The sequence below is a fragment of the Camarhynchus parvulus genome, unplaced genomic scaffold, assembly GCF_901933205.1.
Source record: "Camarhynchus parvulus unplaced genomic scaffold, STF_HiC, whole genome shotgun sequence".
In the NCBI taxonomy this organism is placed as follows: Eukaryota; Metazoa; Chordata; class Aves; order Passeriformes; family Thraupidae; genus Camarhynchus; species Camarhynchus parvulus.
In genome coordinates, this window is record NW_022148178.1 from 1 (window position 1) to 26,031 (window position 26,031).

General features: G+C 53.4%; 1 protein-coding gene across 1 annotated transcript; it reads right to left on the reverse strand.

Annotated features, from left to right (window-relative positions):
• Positions 1-6: 6 nt before the first annotated feature.
• Positions 7-25,796, reverse strand: MYRF (myelin regulatory factor; the record flags this gene model as incomplete). Its single annotated transcript, XM_030969833.1, has 25 exons — positions 7-2,418; positions 2,617-2,691; positions 3,289-3,391; positions 3,514-3,588; positions 3,877-3,964; positions 4,051-4,329; positions 4,974-5,135; positions 5,241-5,326; positions 7,026-7,094; positions 7,425-7,513; positions 8,084-8,156; positions 8,585-8,745; positions 9,200-9,309; positions 9,730-9,838; positions 10,462-10,662; positions 11,521-11,611; positions 11,884-11,994; positions 12,475-12,551; positions 13,162-13,357; positions 18,418-18,541; positions 18,778-18,950; positions 19,303-19,621; positions 22,018-22,079; positions 24,627-24,953; positions 25,709-25,796. Coding segments are annotated over 25 exons (3,335 nt in total), but the record flags the coding sequence as incomplete, so codon positions are not given.
• Positions 25,797-26,031: the final 235 nt, after the last annotated feature.

The following is a 26,031-nucleotide window of genomic DNA, read 5'->3' on the forward strand; positions in this document are numbered from 1 at the left end:
CTGTCCTCTCCTGATGCCAGGGATTGCTGCCAGCTCCATGTGGGTAGGGCTGGCTTTGGCACTCCAGGAATTGCCACATCCCAGTTAAACCACCAGGGCACCATGTCTGAGGCACCATTTGGGAATATATGTGGGAAAACACTGTTCCTTGGGGCTGTTCCATAAGGAAAAAGGCACTAGAGATGTTTCCAGGCACTTGGTTTGTTGGAAGTCTCCCTAAATCCCATGGCTGAGCATCCTGGGGACACCTGAGAGATCCCAACTTCCTTCTGGGCCACCACTGATTGATTCCTTCCCTCAGGAATGGGGTGGAATGTACTGGAGTGTCCTGGCTGAGGGGGGTGGTGATTGCAGGCTCTGGCCCCCCCAACATTCCCTGTTTCCTCTTCCAGGAGCTTTTATCCCAGCTCAGCATCACTCACCTGAGGAAGGACGTGCCAGCCTGGGCCACTGATTGCCAAGGGAACAACAAACCTGCCAAGGAAGTCACTTCCCAGTTTAAAACCAGGAAAAACCACTCAGGGCAGGTGGAGGGAAAAGCACTCAGCTACATCCAGGTGTTTCCTTCCCAATTTCAGGGAAAAACAGAGAATCCTGCTGAGCATGGAGCCCCCCTGCTTGTGCATAGGTATTCCCAGGCCTTGGGGTGTCCTGTTGTCCCACTGAGCTTCCCAAAATTGGGTTTTCCAACTGCTTGGCTGCTCAGAATGCCCTGCTCACCCACTATTCCCTGCTTCCCAGGATTCAGTGGATTTTAGTAACTATAATTCAGTGTTTCCAGGACTTGAAACCTTCCTACAAACAGTTCTTGGGGGCAGGTGCCAAATCCAAGTGACATCACCAGGAATTTCAGGGCTGCTTTGCTGGGATAAGCTCAGGAGGGGGATGATGGGAGATAAAACCAGATGTGCCCAGGAACCATCACTTTACCTGGATAAAACCCATCTTTGTTTTTCCAGAGCAGCTTTAGAGTGTCCTTAGGATCAGCATGTGGTATTCCCCCCTCACTTGTTTCCTCAGGGAAATCCATCTTGGAATACCCTGGAGGTGACTGAGCCTCCAGGAACGCAGACAACTCCTCTGTAGCACGAGGAGCAGGGCGGGGAGGAGGAAGCACAGGGAGCCACTTGGCTTTCCCACAGGACACACGTGGCTCGATGGGGCCAGAAGGAAATTCCTGGTTTTTTACAGCTTCAACCCCACAAGAATTCAGTAGTTTAGCAATTTAAGGACTTGTAACAGTAAAATATCCCAAATCCCCCCAGCGTAGCTCTGTGAGGGCAGGGACAGCCTGCAGCTGCTGCCATCCCAGCTTTTGGGAGAACATCACCCCTCTCCTGAGGCAGAGATCCTGCCTGGACACAGATCCTGGTGCTCCCAGGGACTTGGCCTTGCTCTGCAGGGCACTCCAGGCTTTGCCAGTGCTGCACATCTGGGCAGAGGTTGGCACTGGCTCCAGAGCTGACCAGGCAGCTCCGCACACGCCGCTTCCAAGCGGATAAAAACGGATCCTACCACACTAAATGTGGGTAAGTCCTGGTCATTTGTCACCCCTGGCTTGGGGACAAGTGTCCCCAAGTGTGGCATGGCCTCAGCCGCAGTTTGAGTGGGGGTTTTAACCATCCAGACCTGGATATCCCACATGGATGTGGGATTTAAGAGCACAAAGAAGAGGGGGGGTGACGTTGAAGCTGCTCCTTCTCTGGTTGTTCCTAGAGGAACGTGTCCATTGGCAGGTCCGGGAGTCTCTGGGGAGTCTGTGGGAAGTGGCCCTGGGCCAAGCAGAAGGAACAGCAACTCCAGTGTAGAACTTCCAGTAGGTCCAGGCACAGCCATCCTTTCGAGGCCAAACTCCAGCGTTTGGCTTTTGGAAAGGGCTCCAGTGTTGAAGCAATTCCAGTGTTGTGAAGAACTGATGTGGGACATCTGGGAGCACCAGGTGGGGCTCCTGTCCAAGGAAGGAGCACCCCTCTGAGATGTGGCAGAGCTGTCCACGCTCAGTCCGGTGTGATGCTTCCAAATCCAGTGTTGGAAGGGGAGGGAGAAGTGATGGAGGACACAAACATCCCCCTAAGGGAAGGAGAGGGGTGTGGGATGTTGGGAATTGGTGCGAGGTCCCCCCAGGAGCCACCACAGGGCTGGTGGTGGCTTTTAGGTCCTGTGTGTCCTGAGCTTCAGTGTCTCCAGCCGTCACCATTCCAGCTCCGGAGCTGCTGCAGGACACGGGGATGAGGCGGGGCTGGGGGCCAGTGGAGCAGGGAATTCGGGAGGCTCCCAGTGGCACCAGTTCCCCTCCTGTCTCCGAGCAGAGGGCACTGGTGCTGCCGGGACTCACTCACAGAGCCAGTAGAACTGGAAGTAATAGTCAGTGAAGAGGTGTCCCAGCTGCTCCAGGGAAGTGCCGCAGTCAGCTCGGCCCTAGGAACGGGAAAAGCAGCTTAGAGAGAGAGGGGTGCCACTCCAAGGGTGGAATTCTGCCTGGATTATGGGCTTGGGCAGGGACAGATCATCCTCCTACCACCCACAGGACTGTAGGAAGCTCCTGCATTTCCCACATTTCATAAATCCCCCACTTCTCTCCTTCCACATGGCCCCGGACAAGCTGCGGGTACGCACCGGCTGCGCCACTCGGAAGTGGTAGGAAAACTCCCGGAAGGACAGCATCACCAGGGGCCAGCGGTGCGAGGTGTCCTGGGGAGGGAAGAACAGCTGGTCAGGGATCAGCTTGGGGGATGGCCTCCAGACTGGATCTGTGAGGAAATCCACAGCCTCCTGCTGTCAAGCGACCCCATGGATGTTTCCTGGAGCACAAGTGGGATGAGGAAGGGCTCTGGGAGCTGGTGGGGCTCAGCCTGGAGGAAAGGAGGCTCCAGATGGACCTTCTGCCTCTACTGGAAGTAGAGATGGTCCAGATGGACCTACTGGAAGTTCTGCATAAATCCCTGACAGGAGAGGGCAGCCAGATGGGATCAGGCTCTGCTCCCAGGGAACCAAGGACAGGATGAGACGAAATGGCCTCAAGCTGTGCCAGGGGAGGTTTAAGATGGGTATTAGGGAAAATTCCTTCATGGGAATGCCTTCATGGGAAGGGCTGCCTTATTGCCTGTGGGAATAAGTCAAGGGGTGGAAGGGGAGCAGCAGTGGAGTCCCCACTCCTGGAGGGATTTAAAAGCCCCGTGGATTTGGCACTTGGGGACATGGTGGCCTTGGCAGGGCTGGGGGAATGGTTGGACTTTTCCAACCTCAATGATTCCATGTGTATTTTGTGAGCTGTCTCCTTCTCCCTACCTGTGCATCTGTGGAGTCAGTGGAGCTGTTCCTGCTCACAGCATCCTGGCAGGGATCACTGGAGACAAGGTCACAAAGGGAGATGGACACAGTGGAGGAGGAGCTGAGAAGAGAGGACACCATGAGGGTGTGGAAGGGGGAACAAGTGTCCCTTTCCCATGGAGGCACCATGGCCACATCAGCCACTCCAGGGGCTCCCAAAGGACAAGATCCATGGGCACTCACTTCATCTCCAGGGTCAGGTTGGTGTTCACGGCTGTCTGCTGGCTCACAGGGATGCGGTAGCTGAAATTCCCAGTCCTGGGAACACAGAAAGAACATTAGATGTCACCAGGCTGTGGGAAGGTCAGGACAGGACTCAAAATCCCTGTCAGGCTGAGAACTCAGAGGGAAAAACTTCCCAATGTCCCAAGGACGAGCCCACCACCAAACACAACCCCTAAGGGAAAGCTGGGAGCACCAGCTCCTCTTCCCATGGAGCAGCAAGAAGTCATGGCAGGAAGCACCCAAGAAAATATTGGAAAAACTCCCAGATTTTCCTGTTTGCTGCTCCCACTGAAGTGCCACCAGCCAGCCCTTCTGGCTCACCTGCAGGCGTCGGCAGCGGCGCAGTACTGGGAATGGATGGCCAGGTTGATCTCCAGGATCCGGATGGATTGCAGCACCGGGCTCGGCCCTAGCAGGGAGAGAACAAGATGTTTAGGAACAGCAAAGGGTGGAAAATCCCGAGGCTGGAAGGGAAAGAAGATGGGATCCACGTACCATCCGTGCCGGGCTGCTCCGTGCGGGGCCGCTCGCTCACCGGCTGCCGGAGGCTGCGCTGCTGCCGGGAGTTGCTGCGGGAGAGCGAGAGGTTGGAGATGTACTTGGATTTGCCCTGGATGTGGGAGAAGGGGGAGGAGGGGCTGGCATTGGGGCTGCCGAAGCTCTGAGACCTGTCAGGAGTCTTTGGCCACTTGGTGTAGGAGGTGGATTTCCCGGTGATGCCCCTGGATTTGGCTTTGATATTTGTCACTGGCAGGAGGGAAGGCTGGCTTTGGTCTGTGGAAAAACAGGAGAGAAGGTTGTGCTGAGAGGCAGAGAAAGGCTGGGAGCACTGGGATCACCCTGTCCCCATGTCACCTCCTGATGCTCCCCAGGTTGCCCAGAGAAGCTGTGGCTGCCCCTGGATCCCTGCAAGTGTTCCAGGCCAGGTTGGACAGGACTTGGAACAACCTGGGATAGTGGAAGGTTCCCTGCCCATGGCAGGGGTGGAACCAGATGGGTTCTAAGGTCCCTTCTGACCCAAAGCATTCCAGGATTCTGTGCTTCCATTCCCTCTGTGCCTGATGGAGCTGATAATGGAATGAGGTCAGACCTCAAGGTAGGGCTGCTCAGGTGAGCTGTGCCTGGTGTAGCACGGGAAACTCCAAATCCTTTTTAGCTCCCACACACCCCTGGCAACAGGATTCAAACTGCACCACATGGGCAGAGATGGATATAAAGGATACATCCAAGGATAAGAATAGAAAGGGGATCAGCTATTAGAGAGCTTCCAAAGGAGTGGAATGAGGATCTGGAGGTGAGAAGGAGCTGGAATTGTTCATCCTGGAGGAGACCTTCTCACAAGGAACATGAGGAGGACACGAGGTGACACAAACCTTGGAGATGTCCCAGCATTTCTGGGAATCTGGGCTGGCCCTCACCTGTCCGGTTGGTGGCATGGGCAGGGCTGGTCTCCGAGGGGACAGTAGAGGAGATGGCAGTGGGAGCAACGGAGCAGCACGTGGAAAAACAGGGAGGGCTGAAACAGGCCAGCACACCACGACCGGGAATGCCAAGGGCTACTCCATGTGTCTCATCTGGGACTGTAGGGACACAGGGAATTAATAAGTCAAAGGATGGAACAGGAGCAGCACCTGGTGTCCTGCAGGCCTTCCATGAAACCAGAGCCATCCCAATCCACCACCCACCGTGCTCTGGGGGGGTCCTGCTGCTGGCCCCGTTGGATGCGGCCGTGGATCGCACGATCTGCGTCTTGTCAATGTTCTGGCTTGACCTGGAAGGCAGGAAAAGATGCTGGAAACCTCCTGGGTGTGGACAATGGGGTCACTTGGCTGCAGCAGGAGGATGGGAAGAGGGATATGGAGTAAGTGGAGAAGTGGAGGAGAACAGAGTGATCTGGGAAAGGCAGGAGAAAGGCACACGAGCCATGAAAACAGCAAGGAGAGCTCAGAAATTCCACAGGGAATGGTGTGAGTGTTCCATGTCTGGCAGGGAAAAGTCACAGCTGATTCAGAGGACACCAGCAACCCTCCTGGAACATGGTGTACATGGTGGATTTGACTCCCATCAGGAATCTCCTGGGTGGATTTAGGTCCTTGGGAATCAACAGGCTTCAAGCTCTCACCACTCCCTAAGGAATGTGCCCTTATCCCTTGAAGACAGACTATTCCTCACCTTGTTCCTCAAAAACAGACACAATCCCCCCACCTCCAAATTCATCCCATGGAATTCCAGGTGTTTCACTGCTGCTATCCAAGACCTGAGCTGAGCACACCACAGGCATCTCCTGAGGGTTAGGGAGATGGGAAAGGGAGGGAATCTTTCTCCCAGGTCTGCAGAACAAGGAACACTTCTGGACACCTGTGTCCATGTCTTACCTGTCCCTGAGCATCGCTCCAGGTTTCTGTGGGATTAACAGAGCTTCACTCATTTAGAGGAATTAAGAAAACACTTTGTCATCTCCGAGATTTATATAAATAGAAGGATTTCTTTTCCAGGTGAAAGGAGACTCAATGCCAATCTTCCAAAGAGAATGTGGGCACAAGCCTCTGGAGCTTCACCTTCATCCCAGTCTAAATCCAACCCTTATCCCTGAAGTTCCTCCACTGCCTCATCCCTTCTCCTTACACAGCTTTATCTTGCTCCTGCTCTCCCTGCAGGATGCAATTTCTTTATTTGACATTTAACTAATTGATTTTTCCATCTCCAACTCCTAATTTGCCTTCCCTGACAAGACCCATAACCCTTCCTCCTGGAATCCCACTGGAAGTCTCACATCCCTTTCTCTGTTTCCAGTTTCTTTGCCCTTCGTGGTGCAGGGAAAAAAAGAGGAATTAAGAGAAGGGACGAAGGAATTAAATAATGAAATAATGAAACAGTCACATACCGTGGACACAGAGCGACCGGAATTCCGGGACCCCCGTGCCGAAAGAGGGCCAGGAGACAGGCAGTGGGTACAGCAAAGGAGCTACAGGACAGTGCAGGGAGACAAGGAGAACAGGAAAGTGGGAAGATGACCAGGGAATGATAGAGGATATGGAAGATAATGGGAAGGAAAAGACAAAAATGGGGAAATCAACGGCAAAGTGGAAGGAAAATGGGTTGGATGAGAGATGTGAGGAGGAGAGGAGGGAGAAAAATGGGAGAGGGAAAAGAGAGGGAGAAAAAGAGACTCATTATCAGTTTACACGAGCTCCCAAAGCTGATCCAGCCCTGCTGCACCAGTGGGATGAGGCTGTTTTAGTCCAGCTGGAGGCATCCAAGGAACATGCAGCACATCCTAAAAAGAGATTCCCTTTTCCTTCTCTATTCCTCACTTCTTGCTCCAGATAATTCAACCACCATCAGACTGGGGTGTGTGGCTGTGCTTGGCAGGGTTTGCAGCTCTGGAACTGTGCTCAGTAATCCCAGTTTCTGTGCTCCAGCCTCTCCCAGGTGTCCTCATCCCTCCCAGCGATTCCCGAAATACCCACCCATCGATGTCCACAAGATCCTCCTCGCTGCGCAGGCTCAGCACGTAGAGCGTGGACATGGACACCACGCTGGAAAAGAGAGAAGGAAAGGGTGAGGAGGAGCAGGGAGCAAGGATAGGGCATGGGATCGATCCACTTCCATGGGATTCCAGCCCAGGAGAGATGGATTCCTCATCCCTGGAAGTGCTCATGGCCAGGCTGGAGCAGCCTGGGATAGTGGAAGTTCCCATCTCATGGCAGGGGATTGGAACCAGATAAACTTTAAGGTCTCTTCCAACCCAAAGCATTCCAGGATTCTCTGGAAGAGACCATAGACCCATAGCCCCTCGCTGCACACCCCATGGATGGCACAGTCCCAATGGATGAGCTGGAGGCAGAAGGCCAGGAGTGGGATCTCACCTGAATGCCATGATGATGACCAGGGCAATGATGGTGCCCTGAAGGAAGCGCTGGCTGATGCAGGCCTGCTCCGGGACAACCGACGGAGACTGCGATGGAAAAAAACCCTGGATGAGCTCATTCAGGACCCCCTGGATCAGCTCAGCTCCCTCACTGCTCTGGTCCTTGCACAGATCTCCCACAGCCCATCTTCCTGCCTCCCTGAAAATCCTCAACTCCTCAAGTTTAGAAGTCATTCAATGTCTCCATTAGGAGATGGAAAGGAAGATCATGGGAAAACTGCGGCTGGAAAAAGCCCTCTAGGATCGTGAGTGCAACCCCACCCCCAGCACTGCCAAGGCCACCACTAATCCATGTCCCCAAGTGCCACATCCACAGGGTTTTTAAATCCCACCAGCAATGGGGACTCCACCACTGGAGCCCGCTCCAGTGCCTGACAGCCCTTTCCATGAAGAAATTTTCCCTAATATCCAGCCTTGTCCTCCTGTGTCACAACCTGGGGCCACTTCCTCTTGGATAAAGCAGGGAGCAGAGCCCAATCTCCTGGCTCCAACCTCCTTCCAGGGATTTGTGGACAGTGAGGTTCCCCCTGATCCCCCTTTTCTCCAGGCTGATCCTTCTCTGCTCCTGGCACTGCTCCTTTGGGATCCATCCCTTACCTTGCTGGTGACTTTGTGGGGTCTCTTTTTGTGCGGCACGCTCCCCGCCCGGCTAAACTGGCTCCCAGTTTGGCTGCAAGGAAAAGGAGGAATGGAGCTGAGCTGGGCAGGAATAGCTTTCCAAACCATTACCAGGAAAAAATGGGATTTTCTGGGAGGGAAAAGACGTTTTTGTGGTGTGACAGTCACAAACCCTTTTGGTGTTTTGCCCCAAAACCAGCATAAGCAGGGTCAGGATGGAGATTTTGGAAGCATGGGAAACTCCTTGCCATGACAAAGCCACTGACTTTAGGGAAACAGGGAGACTATTTCATCCTGGGTGTTGTTGGGCTGGTCCTGTGGGAATTCCAAACCTCCTCAAGCTCAGCTCTTTAAATCCACTCCAGGCCAAGCGATATCAAGCAACATCCCAGTCCTTCCTCATCTCCCTGTTCCCAATCTGAGCTGCCCCTTGGAACTTCCTGGGATGAAAGGGGACATTCCCTCTGGCTCCACAGGTACCTGAAGGCTCCAGAGCTCACAGTGGACTTCATGCTGTCCAGCCTCTTGAGCTTGGCCAGCTTGTGGCTCCACCTTTCCAGCTCATCGATCCGTGTCTCCAGGTTATCCGTGAGCTTGCACAGCTCCTTCACGGCTCCCACGTTCTCCATGAAGATCCGCTCCTGCCAGGGAATCAGGCCAGCAGGCTGAGGCACACCTGGACATGGATGATCCATGCCGTCCATGTGTGCCATGGGAGACTGTCCCCTTGATTCCCAGAGCAGCAACCAGGCTGCCACAGGTTGGGAAAGGTCAGGAAACCAGGTGCTCCAGGTTATCCTGACATAAGCACCTTATCTTATCTAGGAAGGGGAGATTAGGACTGGGAGCCTCCCAGCAGGAAGCTGCCAACAAGGAGCCCTTCCCGAGGGAGATGCTGCCAATTTCCACCAGCATCAGGCTGGTCCCTCCCTGCTGGCGTCCGATATCCACCCAGGGCTGCTCCCGACTTCTGGAAGACCAGCCAGGTCTGAAACTCATCTGGGAGCATTTCCCAGGCATCACACTTTCCCTCTCCCATATCCAGCTCCACAATTCCCTCGAGCCAGCTTCCCCAGCCTCCTGGCTGCCACCAACCTTGTTCACCACCAGGAAGTTCTCCAGGGTTTTCCCATTGGAAAAGACCAGGTCCCCAGTGTCCTTCACAGCTTCCGGCAGAATCTCCTTCACTTCCTGAGCAATGACACCTGGAGATGTGGAGATGGAACAGTGGGGTGGGATGGGATAACCCTGCACCCCCTGGATACTCATTCCAAGCTGTGCAGGGCTCCTAGGAGACCCTCAAGGGCAGAGGATGGTCAGACAAGGCTGTTCCCTAAATTCTATGGATAGGGATTATCACCCCACCATAGTATACTTGGAGAAACCTTCTCCCTGTGGGAAGTGCCACCTTCTCTCCCACTCACTAAAGAGGGAATTCCATTAGATTCCCTAATTTGGGAGGTTAGAAGGGCCCTTTTGCCCACCCCACACCTGGGGGGCTGCCCTGGCACAGAGCTGGGTACAGCCCCTGGAAAAGTCAGGGAATTCCTGTGGGACATTCCTGTGTCAGAGGCATATTCCCATGGGACATTCCCATCTCACAGGTGTATTCCCATGGGATGTACCTGTCTCAGAGGTGCTGTCAATGCCCACCGTGGCTGCAAACTCAGGTTTGTAGTTGTAGTGCACCAGCCTCATCCTGGAGATCCGCTTCAGCTGCTCCGTGGTGTCCACCTGGGACAAAACAGGCACATGGAATTCCCAATGGGATATTGCTTCTCAAATCCCCACCACTCTGCATCCAAGCAGGACAATCCATTATAGCCCATGGGAATTCCTTTGGGAGACAGCCCTAAACCCTGCTCTGAGCAGCCATAAGGACAAACACTGGAGTTAATGTCCAAGTCAGGACAAGATCCTTGGATAGGGATACCAGGAGACTGAGTCTCCTTGCAGAACCAGACACAGGGAAGAGACAGTTCCCAAAAACAGGTGACAGGATTATATCCAGCTTTTCTGGACAGGCAAATCTAGCTGAGAGAAATTCAGAGCAGAGCCAAGCTGCTCACCCAGGCTCTGGCAAGGCCCTGTGTGGTACCTGCCACATTGACCTTTTTTCCAGTAATTTTCCACCTTCTTCCCACTGTTTGCTACTTCTGGTTAACACTGGGAGAGTCAATATTCCCTAAGACACTGGACTGGCTGTGCTTGGGACAGAAAAAATCCTAAGGCACTTCCCATCTGCTCTGCAGTCATAGGATCAGGGAACATCCCGAGAAGGAAAGGACGTGAAAGAATCATTGGAGTTCTTCAGCCTCCTGGTGACCCCAAGCCCACCCTGCTTCCCAGGTTCCCACCTCCTGGATGTCCTCTTTCACTCGGACATCCGAAGGGTGCATCAGGGACCCCATGACCTTCACGTTGCCATGGACCACCAGGGCCTCATCCGGGCGGTCCGTGTTGATTCCCACGCGGCCGTGGTGGAACACGGTGTCCGGGAGCTGCGCCCGCTGCCACAGCACGTCACTGTCACTCTCAAACTGCCCCGGGTTGGAAGCCTGTGGAGAAATGGGACAACAGGGACTGACTGAAAAGCAGGCAAGGGAATGCTGGGAAGCAGAGATGGGGAAGGCTGGCTTCTCCTTCTCCTTCTCCTTCTCCTTCTCCTTCTCCTTCTCCTCTCCCTAAAGGAAAATCCTTGCTTCCTTCAGCTGCTATCCCAGCTATCAGTGTTCCAGCCACTAAGGACAGCAGGAAACCAAGTGACATGGATGATACTCCTGGGTCCCAAACTCAGCGCATTCCAGGCTGCCCGCAATTCCCTGAAATTCTGTGCTGGACATTCTGGAAGCTGCCTAATCCATTGTGGACTTCTTGTCTGAGGTCCCTGTTTGGGTTTTAATACCTGCTTTCATGTTTTGGAGCTGTGTGCTCCAGCAAAACCCTGGGAGAGTCTGGGAATGGTGCCTTTCTTTTCCTGCTCCCCTGCCTTAGGACATGAAAAAGTGATGTTCTGGGAGAGTGCCCAATTTTCCTGCATCTTCTTGTTCCTGCTGCAGAGTTCCAACAACACTCTTTCCTCATTCCCAACAATTCTATTGGACACTGACCCCATTTAGAGAATGGGATTCCTTCCTCATCCTGTAACAGGCTCTTGAAGCAGGTATGGAAAGTCTGAAGCCAGAATCCAAGTGTGGACAGGGAAAGCCACAAGCAAGGCAGGGAGAGTTTGGAGGAGGTGGGAAAAGTGGGAAATCAAGTTTGGAAAAGACCTCTAAGAACATCAAAGCCAACCCAGCACCTCCACCACATTCACCACTAAACCAAGACCCACATCCACACATTTTGTGGATGTGGAATGTGGGAAACAGCCCAGGATGGTGCAGCAAGGAGTGTGGAAGGAGACAGGGATTTACCCGGACGATGATCCGCTCGGAGATGTGGGCTGCCAGCGTGTAGTTCTGGTTCTGGGCGTGTGCCTGCAGGGCCACCACCAGCATGAAGTACCTGCAGAGGGACACAGCTCAGGGACACATCCTGTGCTGGGAAGAGCCGGATCTCTGTCCCCTCTGGAGCACTGGGCACCATGGTGGGCTCGCAGCACCCCCTCTCCTGGTGCTGGGTGTCCCCAACCCCTCCCAGACCAGGGACACCCTTCTGGTGTCCACAATCCAAGCCCTATTCCACATCCCACTCCAGCCACTCTGCCCAACCCAGGGACAGGCAGATCCACAGGATTCTCAGGATGTTCTGGAGGAGGCCCCTGTGTTGTCCCTCACCTCTGGTCTGGGTTGGGTTTGCCTTTTTTCCTCATGTTGTTGGCCGTGGTCTCGCTGAAGTGCAGCCGCCCCACAGTGACCTTGGTGACCTGCTCTGGGGGGAGATTCACCCTGCAAGGAAAGGAAAACAAAGCAATGAGTGAGGATGGTGGCAATCTGGGAATGGTGCCTATCTTTTCCCACTCCTCTCCTTTCTCTTCCTTCCTTAGGTGGGGAGCACACAGTTTTCCTGCACCTGGAGGCCCTGAACCCAACAACACTCTTCCCTCATTCCCAGCTGCACACTGGTCCTATCTTGGGACCTGGCACACATACTTCATGCCCTGAGGAACCAGGTATGGAGAGGATGGAGCCACAGCCTGGAGAGGAGAGCTTTTTTGGGAATGGCCATCTCCTGCCTGCTCCACCAGTCTATGACCCGGGCACAGAGCAGGGTTGGGAATGCAAAGAGAGGAAAACAGAGAAAACTGGAGAGTGTGACACTCACACAGTGAAGTGGGAGATCTCCAACTCCACCATTTCCCCACCTTCTCCTGCTGTTGCTTACTCCCTGGAAGCAGAGGAAGCTCATTCCCACAAGGACATACTCACGTGACGGGGTTGAAGGGCCGTTTGCTGCGGTCTGACTGCGACTGCTCGATGTTGATGGACTGGTTCAAGGCCTCGAGCTGGAGAGGAGAATTTGGGAATGTGGCACAGAGCACAGAGACCTTCCCCTTCCCACCTCCTCCCTCCCAGCTCTCTGCCCACCCTCCCATGACAGGGTACATCTGACTCTGAACACCCAGCCTGAGTGTGGGCATTGTCCAAGTGTCAAAAAAGTTGAGGGTGGAAGGATCTTCCCAAAGTGCCCACCGGAGTCAAAGGTGAGTGGGAAGCAATCCTGAAGATAGCTAGACTGAGCCCATCTTAGGACTTGTATTTCAATGGCCTCAGGGGATGTTTAAATTGGATATCACGGAAAACCCCTTCATGGAAAGGGTGGTCAGACATTGAAATAGGCTGCCCAGGGCAGTGGTAGAGTCACCATTCCTAGAGAGATATAAAAGCTGTGTGGACATGGCACCGGGGGACATGGATTAGTGGTGGCCTTGGCAGTGCTGGGAGAAGGGCTGGACTCCATGACCCTAGAGGGCTTTTCCAACCTATCCCATTCCATGACTGTGTGATTCCACACATTCCTCTACTACATGAAGAGGCGCTGTTACCTGTCCCCAGCCATCTCCCAACCCCTCTGTTCCCAGCTGGATTCACCATGGTCCCTCAGCTCCCGCTTACCTTCACTCCGTGCAGTTTCAGGTAGAAGCACTCCAAGGGTTTCAGGCCCTCGGGGGTCTTCACGTACTTGGGATCGCCGAGCATTCCGATGTACACGGTGACCTGGAAGTGGTTCTTCTTCTGGCACACAAAGGCGTCGTCTCCCACGGAGAAGTTGAAGCCCTTGTCGGCATCCACGCGGTACGTGAGCATCGGGCTGGGGAGAGGGAGCAGCTGAGAACAGCAATTTCCCACAGAAACTGCGGATATCCCATCCCTGGAAGTGTTCCGTGCCAGGCTGGATGGGGCTTGGAGCAACCTGGGCTAGTGGAAGGTGTCCCTGCCCATGGATCATCATCACTGGATGATCCATAAGGTTTCTTCCAACCCACATCATTCCACAGCTCTTCCCATTCAGATGGGAAGGAATATGGAGATGCCAAGTTCCAAAGTCTGCCCAAAGCCTGCAGCATCCCTTTAACATGGGAGTAGCAGCTCAGACTGACCCACACCTTGTGGCATTCCCAATGTTACCTTCTGTCAGCTGTACCCTCCCAAATTCCAGCTGAAATCACAACCACCTGCCCCGGCTGCTGCGGAAAAGCTTCCAGCTCTCCCAGTGGACAGGTCTGGAGGAGGACAGGGAGGGAGGAGGAGGGGTCCTGGCTGCTCCATGAACACACACCAGCTGGAAAGGTTTAATCTACATCTCCTTAATGGGCTGGTTTCCATGGGAATCAGGGAAATATGTGGCCTTTTCAGTGAGTCTGTTTTCCTCACCATCCATAAAGCCCAGTCCTGGGCTGGTGGGCCCTCGGAAGGGGGGAAGGAGGGGAAGGAGCTGCCTCTCATCCCACAGAACACCCAAATTCCATTGATTTTAATTAAGGAACAGGGGATGAGATAAAGGGGGAGCTCAGCCCAGCCTTGGATCTCAGGCTTAAAAATTATGGAGTACTTCTCCCCCAAAACCAAACCATTCTGACTTCCACCTCCAGAAGGACTGGAGCAACAGGAGGGGAGGTGGACAGACTGACAGTAAGAAATGGGGCAGAACTCAGGAGACTCTGGGAAGCAGGAAATAAGGATTCTTCACCGGTATCCCTCCTTTTTTTCTGGAATAAAACCATTCTCCCCCTGCAATCACCTGAGGAGTTAATGTGGATGAGAGCTGGGGGCAATTCCAGGTTGCCATGAGTAATTCTGGGATAGCCACGAGGAATTACTCACTCCTTACGCCCCAGGGAGTTGGGAATGCTGTGCCCTGCTCCAGACACAAACCAGACGGTGGGAGCAGAGCACTACCTTAGCCCAGAGGCACGAGAGGAATTCCCCAGCCTCCTCCCAGCCTCAGCCCTGGATTCTCTATCTGGATATTCCTGACTGGGACACACAGCTGAAGCTGACCCAAGCACCCTCATCCCAAGGGGACCCAAGTGAAGCCATTCCTGTTTTTTTTAATGGCTCCCAAGTGTTCCCTACTCTTCCCACTGTTTTTTAACTGGCAAAACCAAGGAGAGAAAGGGTCTGTCTGCACTTCCAAACCACGGATGCTTCCCAAATCGGAAAACTGACAGCTGCTAAATGTGTGCTGACAGAAGGGAGACAGGCAGCCCCCCCCACTCCTCGGCCTTCTAGAAATTCCAGGTCTTCCACAATCCCCTTTCAGAGGTTCCTTTTCACTGATTTTCCCATTTTCCCAATGGCTGTGCTGCTGCATCCCCCAAATCGGGATCCCTGCACTAGGATTGGTGAGAGGGAAGAAGCTGCTTTCCATGCTGGCTTTTCCAGGGACAGGGCAGGGGCCAAAGGGCAAAGTGTCAGGAATAAAAGGTCTGGGGTCAAATGGATTATTTGATCCCGAACATCCCCACTGACAGGGGCGGATTAAGGCAGGACAGAAGGGCAGGATCAGAGGAGGTTTTTCCCAATCCCAGTGAGGGTAAGGGGTTACAAACTCCCCACAGGGAATTGTATTGGGATTTGGCCAAGAGCAGGATGGCAGAGCGATGCTCATGCTCCCCCATTCCTTCCCTCTGTCCATCCAGGTTTCCCCATATCTAAACCACTCCTAAAACATAATACTGGGAGACCCCTAATCCAAAGACATTCCCTAATTCCATGCATTCTCTGATTTCTTTTGCTTCCCATTCCCTAATTCCATGCATTCTCTGATTTCTTTTGCTTCCAGGATACAAACTCCAGCTGAGCAGCAGGACACTGCCATCTATCCCAAACAATCCCACCTGTGTGTCCACACTATGTATTCCCTTCAGCTTCCCAGGACATATCCATGATCCATCACCAGCACCCTGTATCACATATCCCAAAACATATCTAGCAGGTCTGGACCATGACTGGTCTCCATTCCCTTGGTGAGATCCAGGGTGTGCAGCACAGCCAAGTTTGGAGCTGTTTATCCAGACACTTCTACCAGCCAAGGGGTGCAACCCCAAAACCCCAGGATTAGCCCCTGGAGAGCACCAGTTTGCTGGATGGGAAAAGAACAGCACCTTCCCATTTTCCCAGTTCCAAGGCTCTGGCCTCAGCATGGAGCTGTTTCCATGAAGGGCTGCACAATTCCCAGCTGCCTTCCCTCAAACTGGGAGAGGGAGGAGGGAGCTGGAATTTATCGGAGTCTGCTGTCAGGGAGATGAATGGCTCCTTCTCCCAGGAGTAAATTAGGGAATTGCCCGGTTGCAGGCCTCTTTGGCTCCGCTGCTAGAAACCAGCTCATCCCTGGAAATGTTCACTGAGCCTAAAACCACAAAATCAGAGCAAAAGGCCAAAAACATTGTATGCTATCCATAAAATTAATCCAGGGATTTCTGTCTCCTTCAACAACACAGATTCCTTGGCAAAACCTGAGACACGGGCCTGGAATGGAACCTAATCCCTACCCCATCCCCTTATGGAACCTAATTTTTTTGTGTGCACAGGGAGGAAAACATGGAATAGCATTAATTGTACTTTTTCCCCTGTAATCGCTCCCAAGAATCTGGTAAGAACCTGGACAGCTTCCCATGCTCTCCCTCCTTCACCTTCTCTCTGGACTCTTTTCTTAGGATCAAGAGTAGGAAAAATCAGATAATTCAGATGATTCACATTCCTGAGGCTGTGAAAAGGTTTTGGGCACCTGGATCAGAGGGAACTCAAACAGCACATCGAGACTGGGGACAGCTTCCAGCAGAAACCAGACTGGGAATGGCTGCTCCTTGGAAGCTAAATTGGGGCAATAGTTATGGATCCTGATGTGGATGCTGCTCATTTGCTGAGGACACCCAAAAGCAGAAAAAAGGAGACAATCCCCACTTGTCAAATGTGAATGAACCAACCTAAAAAATGCCATTACAGGAGCAAGTAAAGATGGACTTTTTAAATGTGTTTCTCATAGATTATCCCAGGAAAGTGCTGAACCAGGAGAATGAAGGGATGTTCCATTTAAAAAGAGACGTAGGTCCAGCTTGGACAGGAGCAGGAAGAGTCCCCTGAGGTAATGTGGAGCTAAAAATTAATCAATCAACCTTTAACCCTTAATTCTGCTCAAATCCAGCACCACAACAAAGCCCACGTGGCTTCCTCAAATCCCCACGGAGTCACCTCAATGGAATTTATTCCTTACACAACAGGATGACGACCTCAATGCCCCAGGAGTGGGTTTGCTCTGGCTTTTGCCCTAAATCCTGAAAACAGGCATTAGGGAAGTGATCCCAAGATCCAAAGGACAGGGCTGGTTTTGTAGATGTTCTCCAGCAACTCCTCTGTGTCCAGCAGAAAACATAATAGAGTTTGCCCCTCCCAATCCACCTGGGGACAGCAGGGTGCATGGAAAATCTCTGGAAGTGGGACAGAAATGCCTGGAAATGGCACGGGACAGGCTGTGATGTGTTTGGGATGGAAAAACATTTTCCCAGAGCAGGAAGCAGTGAGAAGGAAAAGGGAGGCTGGAAAACCAAAGGATAAGAGGTGACATGTCCAGACAGAGGTCAGAGGAGGTGGCAGTGGAACTCCTACACATGGAAGAGGGATTTGGAGACAGGATCCATGGGAGATGCTCAGCTTTCCCCATCCCACCATCCAGAGGGAGCAAACTGGTGCTGGAGAGCAGGGAAAGGTGCAGGATGGCTTTGGAGCTGCTGATATTCTTTTATGGGAATGGCTTGGTAAACCAGAAGGAATTGTCTTCCCAAATTATCCCTCTCCTGCTGTGGGGTGGGAAAACAGCCACAGAGTCCAAAAGAGGCAACCAGCTCCAACAGAGAATTCCCTGCCCTGGCACCCACCATGAAAGATGGGATAAAATTCCCTGCCCATTCCCACCATGAAAGACGGGATAAAGACTGGACGAGCAGATTTTGTGGGAAAGCTGGGACTCTGCCCCCACCCTTGGAGTCCTTGGCTCCCATTCCCAGGCAAAGTGTGATCATAGTCCCAGGTTACCCACAGGTACCAGAGCATTCCCTGCTCCATGTCCCCCACAGGACCCCAGCTGGCTGTGTGGAAAGAGGAGGGAGGGAATTGGGAGGGAACAGAGGGTCCCTGAGAGGTTCCTGGAAGCCATCCCACCGCTTGCCAGCTCTTTGTCACCTCCCAGGAATGCAGGGAGGATCCAGAGTGGTTTCCTCCTGAGCACTCCTCCTTCCCAGTGTGCTGTCTCCACCCTCTACTGCCTCAATTCCCAGCCCACCTTCCCATTTCTCTCTTCCCTGTCTTGATCATCCCAGCCTTCCTCTCTGGCCTGTCTGCCACTTCCTAGATTTCCTAAAACCCTTCCCTCTTTTTCCTTCCTCCTCTGCCCCCTCAACCATTCCCACTCCTCCTCCTCCTCCAGGTCCCTTCCACACTGCCCAAGCTGCCCTGAAATGGCTCTGGATGACCTCCAGCCTCCCACACTAGGAACTCTCAATCCTAAATTTAAAATCCAGGACCCTGGTAAGCCTAGGGAGGGGAAAAAGGTGCTGCTCATCCCAACTTTCCTCAGGACAAGGCCAGACTTGCCAACAAAGCCCTCCATGGTGAGCAAGGTCTGAGTGGCTCTGGAATTGTTACCAAAGCTGCTGAAATGCCCTCTGCTATTCCTTAATTATCCATAAAAGGTGTGGAGGAGCAACATTCCCAGTAGGGAAGGGGCAATGGGGAGCATTACCTCCACCACAAAGCCCAGCCCAGGCAGATCCTTATCCCATATTTCGAGTGGGATGTTCCCAACCCCAGTGGCTTGCCACTTGCACAAGGAATGTGAATCCCACTTTCCCCAGTGGCGAGGGAATTACTCACAGCTCCTTGTAGTTGGCATCATACAGAGTTGCCCACTTGTTCTGCTGGTGTGGCTGCCACTTGATGGACTGGAAGTTGGGATCCAGGTAGGAGCCGTTCAGGCTGTCGTTATCCTGAATCAGGCCTGTGGGGAACAGTTAAAATGGATTAAATCCCGATTTTACTCACTGGGCTGAGTATCCAGAGGGGTGGGAGCCCAAGGAAGCGACCAGCACTGCCTGAAGCTTCCCTCCTTCTGCTGGGGCAGCACCAGATCCAGGGTGAACCCCACAGGCTGGCAACCTCTGCAGCCATCCTCCCTCCTCCCACAGCCCTGGCCTGGCAGGAATGGGGCTGGAATTCAGGGGATAACGGGGGTACCTGGAGAGAGCGCTCCCGGCTGGTGCCAGGGCGGCGTCTGGACACGGTCGGGATTGAGCGGCACCGATCCCATTCCCGGCTCCTGCTTGATCAGCCCATTGAGCATCTGGGCATTGAGGGTGTTGGGGGGGGACTCGGAGTGTTTCCGCTTCTTGGCGGGATGCACCGGGAGGCTGCGGATACCACGGGAACGCTCAGCAGGGAACGGAGAGTCGGGAGGTGACAACCCCACAGCCAGGACGAGTGGGATCTCACATGGAAAACACAACATTCCTACAGCCCCTGTCCCACCTTATCCCACACCACTGAGTCTGGGTCACTACTTCTGCTGAGCCACATCTTCAATTCCACAGAATCCCAGAATGGTTTGGGTTGGACGGGACCTTAAAGCTCATCTGGTTCCTAATCCTAACCCTAACCTTCCACAGATTTCCTGTGTCTGTTCCTACCACCCAACCCCACACTTCAGGCAATCCACACATCTCCAGCTCCCATTCCCTCACCCCTGCCATTCCCAGGCCTTACTCTGCTCCGTGCTGCTGGAGGAGCTGGTGCAGCATCTGGGATTGCTGGGCATGGTGGAGCTCGGCGGGCGCCATTCCCGGCCCGACGCTGTACGGAGGCATCAGGGGCTCGGCCTTCAGGAACATATCCCGCTGCAGGCCGGGAAAGTGGGAATTGTGCTGTGGCTGGAGGGGGTGAGGGGGCGGTGGGGGCGGCGGAGGGGGACCCTGGAGGTGAGGGGGTGGAGGAGGAGGCGGTGGAGGAGGAGGGTGCTCCAGGCGGGAAGGGGGAGTCATGTGACACATATTTTCAGGAGTCATGGTCCGGAGGAGGTGAGGATCTAAAAAGGGAGAAAGAGCCAAAGTCAGGAGTGTCCTGATCCCACTGACCCAGTTATCTTGGATTCTCAGGCTAGATGAGGCTTGGAACAACCTGGGCTAGGGAAAGTGTCCCTACCCATGGCAGGGGGTTGGAATGGGATGAGACTTAAGGTCCTTTTCCACCCAAACCATTCCAAGATTCTATCATTCCATGGGACAGTGAGGGAGGAGAGTCAATGGAATTACCTGAACACCCCCAGCACTTCCAGGGAGGATTTCTGAGGGGGCACTTTAAACATTTTAACTGAAACCAACAGGAGACTTTGATCCCTGAATTTAAATAGATAAAAAGGGACATTCAAATGTGATTCCACCTTCCTCCTCCTCCATTCGGAATGGGATACTAAAGTCATTCTATAATAAAGGTGGATTTGACTACACCAGCACCAACAGAAATGTTTTGGGTGTGGAGGGTCATGCAAATCCATGTCCCTTCCTGCCCTGCTCCTCAACACCTCAACATTCCAGATCCGTTCCCTTCCATGGGCAGGGACACCTTCCACTGTCCCAGGTTGCTCCAAGCCATGGAACCAGGCCTGGAACACTTCCAGGGATGAGGCAGTCACAGCTTCTCTGGGAAATCCATTCCAGTGCTTCACTGCCCTCATAGGGAAGAATTCCTTCCCAATGTCCCTCTGGTAATGGGAAGCCATTCCCCCCTGTCCTGACATTCCATGCCCTTGTCCAAAGTCCCTCTCCAGCCTCCAGCCTTCTTTTTCTTCACCAGGACAAAGCCCATCTGTTTTTCCAGCCTTTCCCTGATATTTGCATCAACCTGTGCCTTCAGGTGTCCCTACAGAACACCGCAATCCCAGCAGGAATGAGGGACTGACTCATGTGAGGAATGTGAGGAAACCGTGGGGTAGGAAGAGACAGTGACTTTGTTTTAAATGCAAGACAAAGCTTCTTCATGCTCCAATGTGGAAAACCGTCTGGAAAATACCCATCCAGGGACTGGCCAAGCCAGGCACAGCCTCTGGGAACACCGAGAGGGACGGCAGGGAAGGATCTGTTGGATCTTTCCAGGCTGAGCTGGATGGACTTTGGCCTCAGAACACTCAGGCAGGGGTTGAGTAATGAGGCCAAAGCGCTTGACCAGGAATGGGAAAACTCCTCCCGTCAGAAGGTTTGGAAAATTGGAATGTGTTTGCACTGGGTCCTCCTGCTGAAGGCTGCCAGGGCAGGGCTGCTTTCACCCATCCTGTTCCTTCTAAGGTGTTCTGCTTCCCACTGGGACCTCTCAGTGCCTTTTCCACACACAGGGAACCGGATTCCTCCTTCCAGGCTCAAGTCTGGGCCAGCCTTCCTTTGGGAGCTGCCTCAGGGACAGCCCAGCCAAGGATAGGCAAGTGATGTGCTTGCCCAAGGCATTCCCAAACCCAGGGAAAAATCATCTCCAGGAATGCGATCCCAGCTTTGTGGGTGCCCTCCGGAGCCTGCTCTCCTTCCCAACTGAGCTCCGAGCACTCCAAAGCCGCTCTCCCCATGGTGAGCAGCCCGGCCTCTTTGTTATATTTAAGGAAGGGCCAGGAGGAATTCCAGGGATTTTTTTTAGCAAGATAAACAGAACTCTTGACCTCTTCCATCAAAAAAAAAAAAAAAAAGGAGCAGGCGCTGTTCCCGGTGGGGACTGGGCTGGAGCCTGGGGAAGAGGGTGCTCCTGCCGAGGGGGAAGGGAGACCAGGACAACCTTCCCTCCTTCCTTCCCAAGGAGTTTTTCCATGGTAGAACAGTGAAGGTCACCAGAGGGACCAAACAAGCCTCAGTGGCTTTCCTGGGGGAAGCCAGGAATACCCTGCAGAGACCCTGGAGGGGGTCCCAGCTCCCTGTGGCATTTCAGTGGGAGCGGGAGATCCTCGGGATCAGCTGGAGGGGAGGGAAAGGCTGGGAAGGAACTTACTGGAGAATGGCGGGTTCATGGCTGCTTCCCAGAGCCAGGTTCCATGTCAGGGACGCGCTCCCACTCCGTGTTCCCGAGGTGGAGGGCAGGACGAGGGGGATGGCAGGCTCCACATCCCACCCTGCCACGCTCTCCCCACGCCCACGGATTCCCACCACGGATTCAGTGTCCGTGGATTCTGGATTCCCACCACGGATTCCGTGTCCGTGGACTCCCAGCTCTCCTTCTGTGCCGGTCCCTCTCCCCTTTTCCACAGCCAGGAGCAGAACAATGGGCGAAAGCTGAGGGATATTTACTAACTGATAATCTCCCCACGTAGTGCAGCCGCCTGTTTTCTCCCGGCTGATAAAGATTGCAGAGCCAACCACTTTCATGGAATAAAAAGGGGGTGGATGCTGGATTTGGGGTTTGGATTAGGATTTTTTCCCCCCCTTTCTCCCTTTTTGAAGCACTTACCATTCACCTGCTGAGGGGAGTAGGCTTCTGATCCAGAATCCGGGGGAGAGTCCGGCAAAGTGCTGTGGAGCAATGGGAAAAGAGAAGGGAAAGTCATTTTAACCCAGCTTCCAGCACAACCAAGAGGTCCAGGTGGATTCAAGCACCCTCCAGGATCCAGCAGGGGAATCCCAGGTGCACCTGCAGCAGATCCCAGACACCCTGAGTGTGTCCATCACTGCCACGGGTTCCACTGGAGCTCGGGAACAAGGACGTTCTGTTGAGCTGACAGTGAGAACTCCAGGGAAAAGAAGCCAAACAAATTTATCTGCTTCCCAGGGAAAGGTGTGCTCCCCATGGAAATGTCAGTCAGCGATCAAGAGGAATGCACAGAGTTCTCTCTCCATCTTGGGAAGCTGTTCCAGGCCAGGCTGGAAAAGGCTTGGACCAACCTGGGATAGTGGAAGGTGTCCCTGCCCATGGCTGGGAGTGCTGGGACTGGATGGGCTTTACAGTCCCTTCACATCCAAACAATTCCATGATTCTATGAAATGGGAGGCTCTGCAGGATCTGGGAAGCCCATGGAACAGATTTTGCCTGTACAAACCTAAGCACCACCACAGCTCCTGCTATATTCCCCTGAATATATTCCAACATCACCAGGAGCAGGATTTGACACTGACTGTGAAATACAATTAAAAAAAAAAAGTGGGAGCTCCCAGTTGCCTTTTCCAGCACATCCATGGCTAGGGATGGCAGGACCAGGTCATGTGTGGTGGCACAGCACGGACAGGGAGGGAGACTGTGGCACATTCCCATTTTCCACAGGAATTCCTTTCCATTCATGCATCCTACCCCATCAGCTTTATGGATGTGAAATAACCCCAGAAAAATCCCAGTGCCTCCTCGATGAAAGCCAGCCGAAAAGCAAATGAATCAGGGAGGAAAAGCACAGGACACACTGCCCCAACTCTGCTCCTGACAGCACCCACAATTCCAGCTGGGAACCAGGATACAGGATCTTCCTGGACCAGAGAAGCTCAAGGCCCATTGATTGGATTCTCCATGGGAAGTTGTACACAGCAGGGGCTGGAGAGGGCTGAGGTAGGGTGATCCCAAAAAACCCCTTGCCATACTTCCCTCATCCTCCACCTTCCCTTGGAGCACCTTTCCATCATTCCCTTCCCATGCCTGGCTGGAGCATCTACTCCCAGCCTTATTTCCAGGCTCCTTGCCATGTGGGATCTGAGTTCATACTGTATTTCCTATGGATTTATCAGGATTTATGCACCAGCAAGCCAAGTCTTGGCCAGTAATAAAAGGGAACAGCACAATTCAAGGAATCCAGAAGGCTGGAAAAAGTGGACACTGCAGAATTCCCACAGGGAGGTAGTGTGGCTGTGCCCAGTCCAAGGGAAGGGTTTGTTGGTATCCACCACATTGTCCCTGAGCACATGATGGGATGCCTGGGCCAGGAAGTGGACTCCATTATCCTTATGTGTCCCTTCCAGGATATTCCATGATTCTCCACTGGAAAAAGCCTGGCACAAGGGGGAAGAGTCATCCTGGGATGCTGAGGGAATGCTGCCATCAAAGCTGATCCAGCTCAGCCACATCCAAATGAGGTCTCCACCTCTGACAGCAAGCTGCGATCCTTACTCGTGACATCCTGCAGAATTCCAGATGCATCCAGAAGAAAAGGACATAACAAGGCATCACTTCATGCTTTTGATTCCTCCTAAGCTCCAGGTATCCTTCTGGGATCACTGCAAGGGAAAAGTCCCTGGTCTGCGAATAAAAGAAAGGCAGATTTTTTTCTTTTAGCTTTCTGGGATCTCTTTCCAAGTTCATCCAAAGAGTGAAAGTTGTTGACTGAGTGTTCCCAAATTTGGGAATCCCTACGTTGTGCTTGCTGGCAACACTAGAGGGCACAAGGCAGAGGGAGAAGAACCATCCTGGCCTCACTGTCCTTACATCCATAATCCATCCCACGGGAGAAGGCTGTCCAGAGCCACCACCACCTAAAGATCCAGGCTGGAGCACAGCACAGCATCCTGGGATGTTACTGATCCCCTCCTTCCATCCTGGAGAGCTTGAGCCACATCCTTTCTCCCGTTGGGAATAACTCTCCAGCTGGGTCCATCAGCAATCTCAAAACCTGCCCTTCCTCTTCCCCAGAGCTTGTTGAACAGGACACATCCAGCTCAGATCCATCTTCTCCATCTCTGGAGCAGAGCATCTACAACACCAGGCCATGAGAAGAACATCTCCCTGACCAGTGTAGTGAATTATCCTCTGGGATAGTCATGGCAACATCCCAGAGATTGAGTTCCATCCCAGACACTGAATTTTGTCTTGTTCCAGTTTATTCTGTGTCTTCTCCTCCTTAAAAACTGCTCCAATGTTCTCCCACCTGCAGATGTCCAGCAGAGGTATCCAGTACTCTACGATGGCATGGGGGATGGCCCCAAAAACCTTTTGGGAAGCTCCAGGAGCTTCACTCACCCAAAACCAAGGACTTACCACAGAGCCACGCTGCCACAGCTCCGTGGGACCCTCCAGGTGCCACCAGCCTGGAGGAGCCTCCATGCCAGTACCCACCCTTATCCCGCCATCCCACTCCCACTCACCCAGGTGCGTAGGAGGCCTTGGGCTCTGATTTGATTGGAGGCACCACGTTGTTCAGGCAGTGCCCAGCCAGGAAGCCCTTGGGCACCACCATGCCGTTGTTGTTGTTGCAGTTGAGGTGGGCTCCGTAGGCGGCTCCGCAGGGATTGGCCAGGAGGGGACCATGGCGGATGGGGAGCTGGCTGCTGGCCGCAGGGAGGTGGAGGGCAGGGCTGGGAGAGGGATTGCTCACGCTGCCGATGGAGCTGCCGGGAGGTGCCGGGATGCCGGCGGAGCTGGAGGGCTGGGGGTGGGTGTAGCTGGCGGGAGCAGGGATCTCAGGGAAGCAGCTGAGGGAGAAAACGGGACAACATCAGGGCAACAAGACAGTGAGACTGATGGAAGAGTCCAAAATCCACCCAGGAAGTTCTGAAGTGCCCAGGACAGCAGCCTCAAGGAATGTGTAGCCAGCAGGATCTGCTCACTGTGCTCCAGCTTTACAGACCAGCTATGCCAAAGATCCCCACCCTGCTCCCAGATTCCCTTAGTCTCCAGGTCTACTCCATCCTCCTTCCCAAAGTTGGGATACACAGGAGATCCTTCCCTTCTGCAAACTCACGCAGTCCTGGGCATTTAATCTGAGCTCCCAGTGCTCTGATTACGGAAAAGTGTTTATGGTGCCCTTGGCGGGGATAAAGAGAGGGAACAAAAAAGACTGGGAAAACTTGAAGGTAAGAAGCCAGGGAGAGATAGGAAAAAGAGCTGGAAACAATAAAGGAGCAAAGAGAAATCCAGGAAGACTCTGGAGAGGCAGAGGTGATTCCTAAATGATTCCTCAAATTTCAGGGCTGGAAACTGCGCAACAGGTTTCCAGAGAAGCTGTGGCTGCCCCATCCCTGAAAGTGTTCCAGGCTGGGCTGGGCTTGGAGTAACCTGGAATACTGGAAGGTGTCCTGCCCATGGCAGGGGTGGAACCAGATGGGCTTCAAGGTCCCTTCTGACCCAAAGGTTCCTTCCCACCCAAACCATTCCAGGATTCTGTGATCTCTCCATGGAAAAATCACAAGGAACACCATTCCTGCTGCAGAGTAAGGGAAGCACTTACATCTCCGGAGAGTCTTCCTTGCTGATGTACTCTTCCAGGATGCTGGTGTCGATGTTGGATGGTTCCAGAGCTCCATTAATGTCGTGGCCTGGAGGGAGAGGAGGTGGAAACATGAGCCAGGAGAAGGACAGGAAAGGGCCTTGGAAACACCACCAGACCTTTATACAGTCAAAGAACTGATCTGAGAATCGTGGAATAATGGAATGGGTTGGAAGGGACCTTAAAGATCATCTCATTCCAACCCCCTGCCACGGGCAGGGATGACTCACTAGATCAGCAGATCCCTGGGGCCTGCCAGCTGTCCATACCCGCTGCATCCCAGT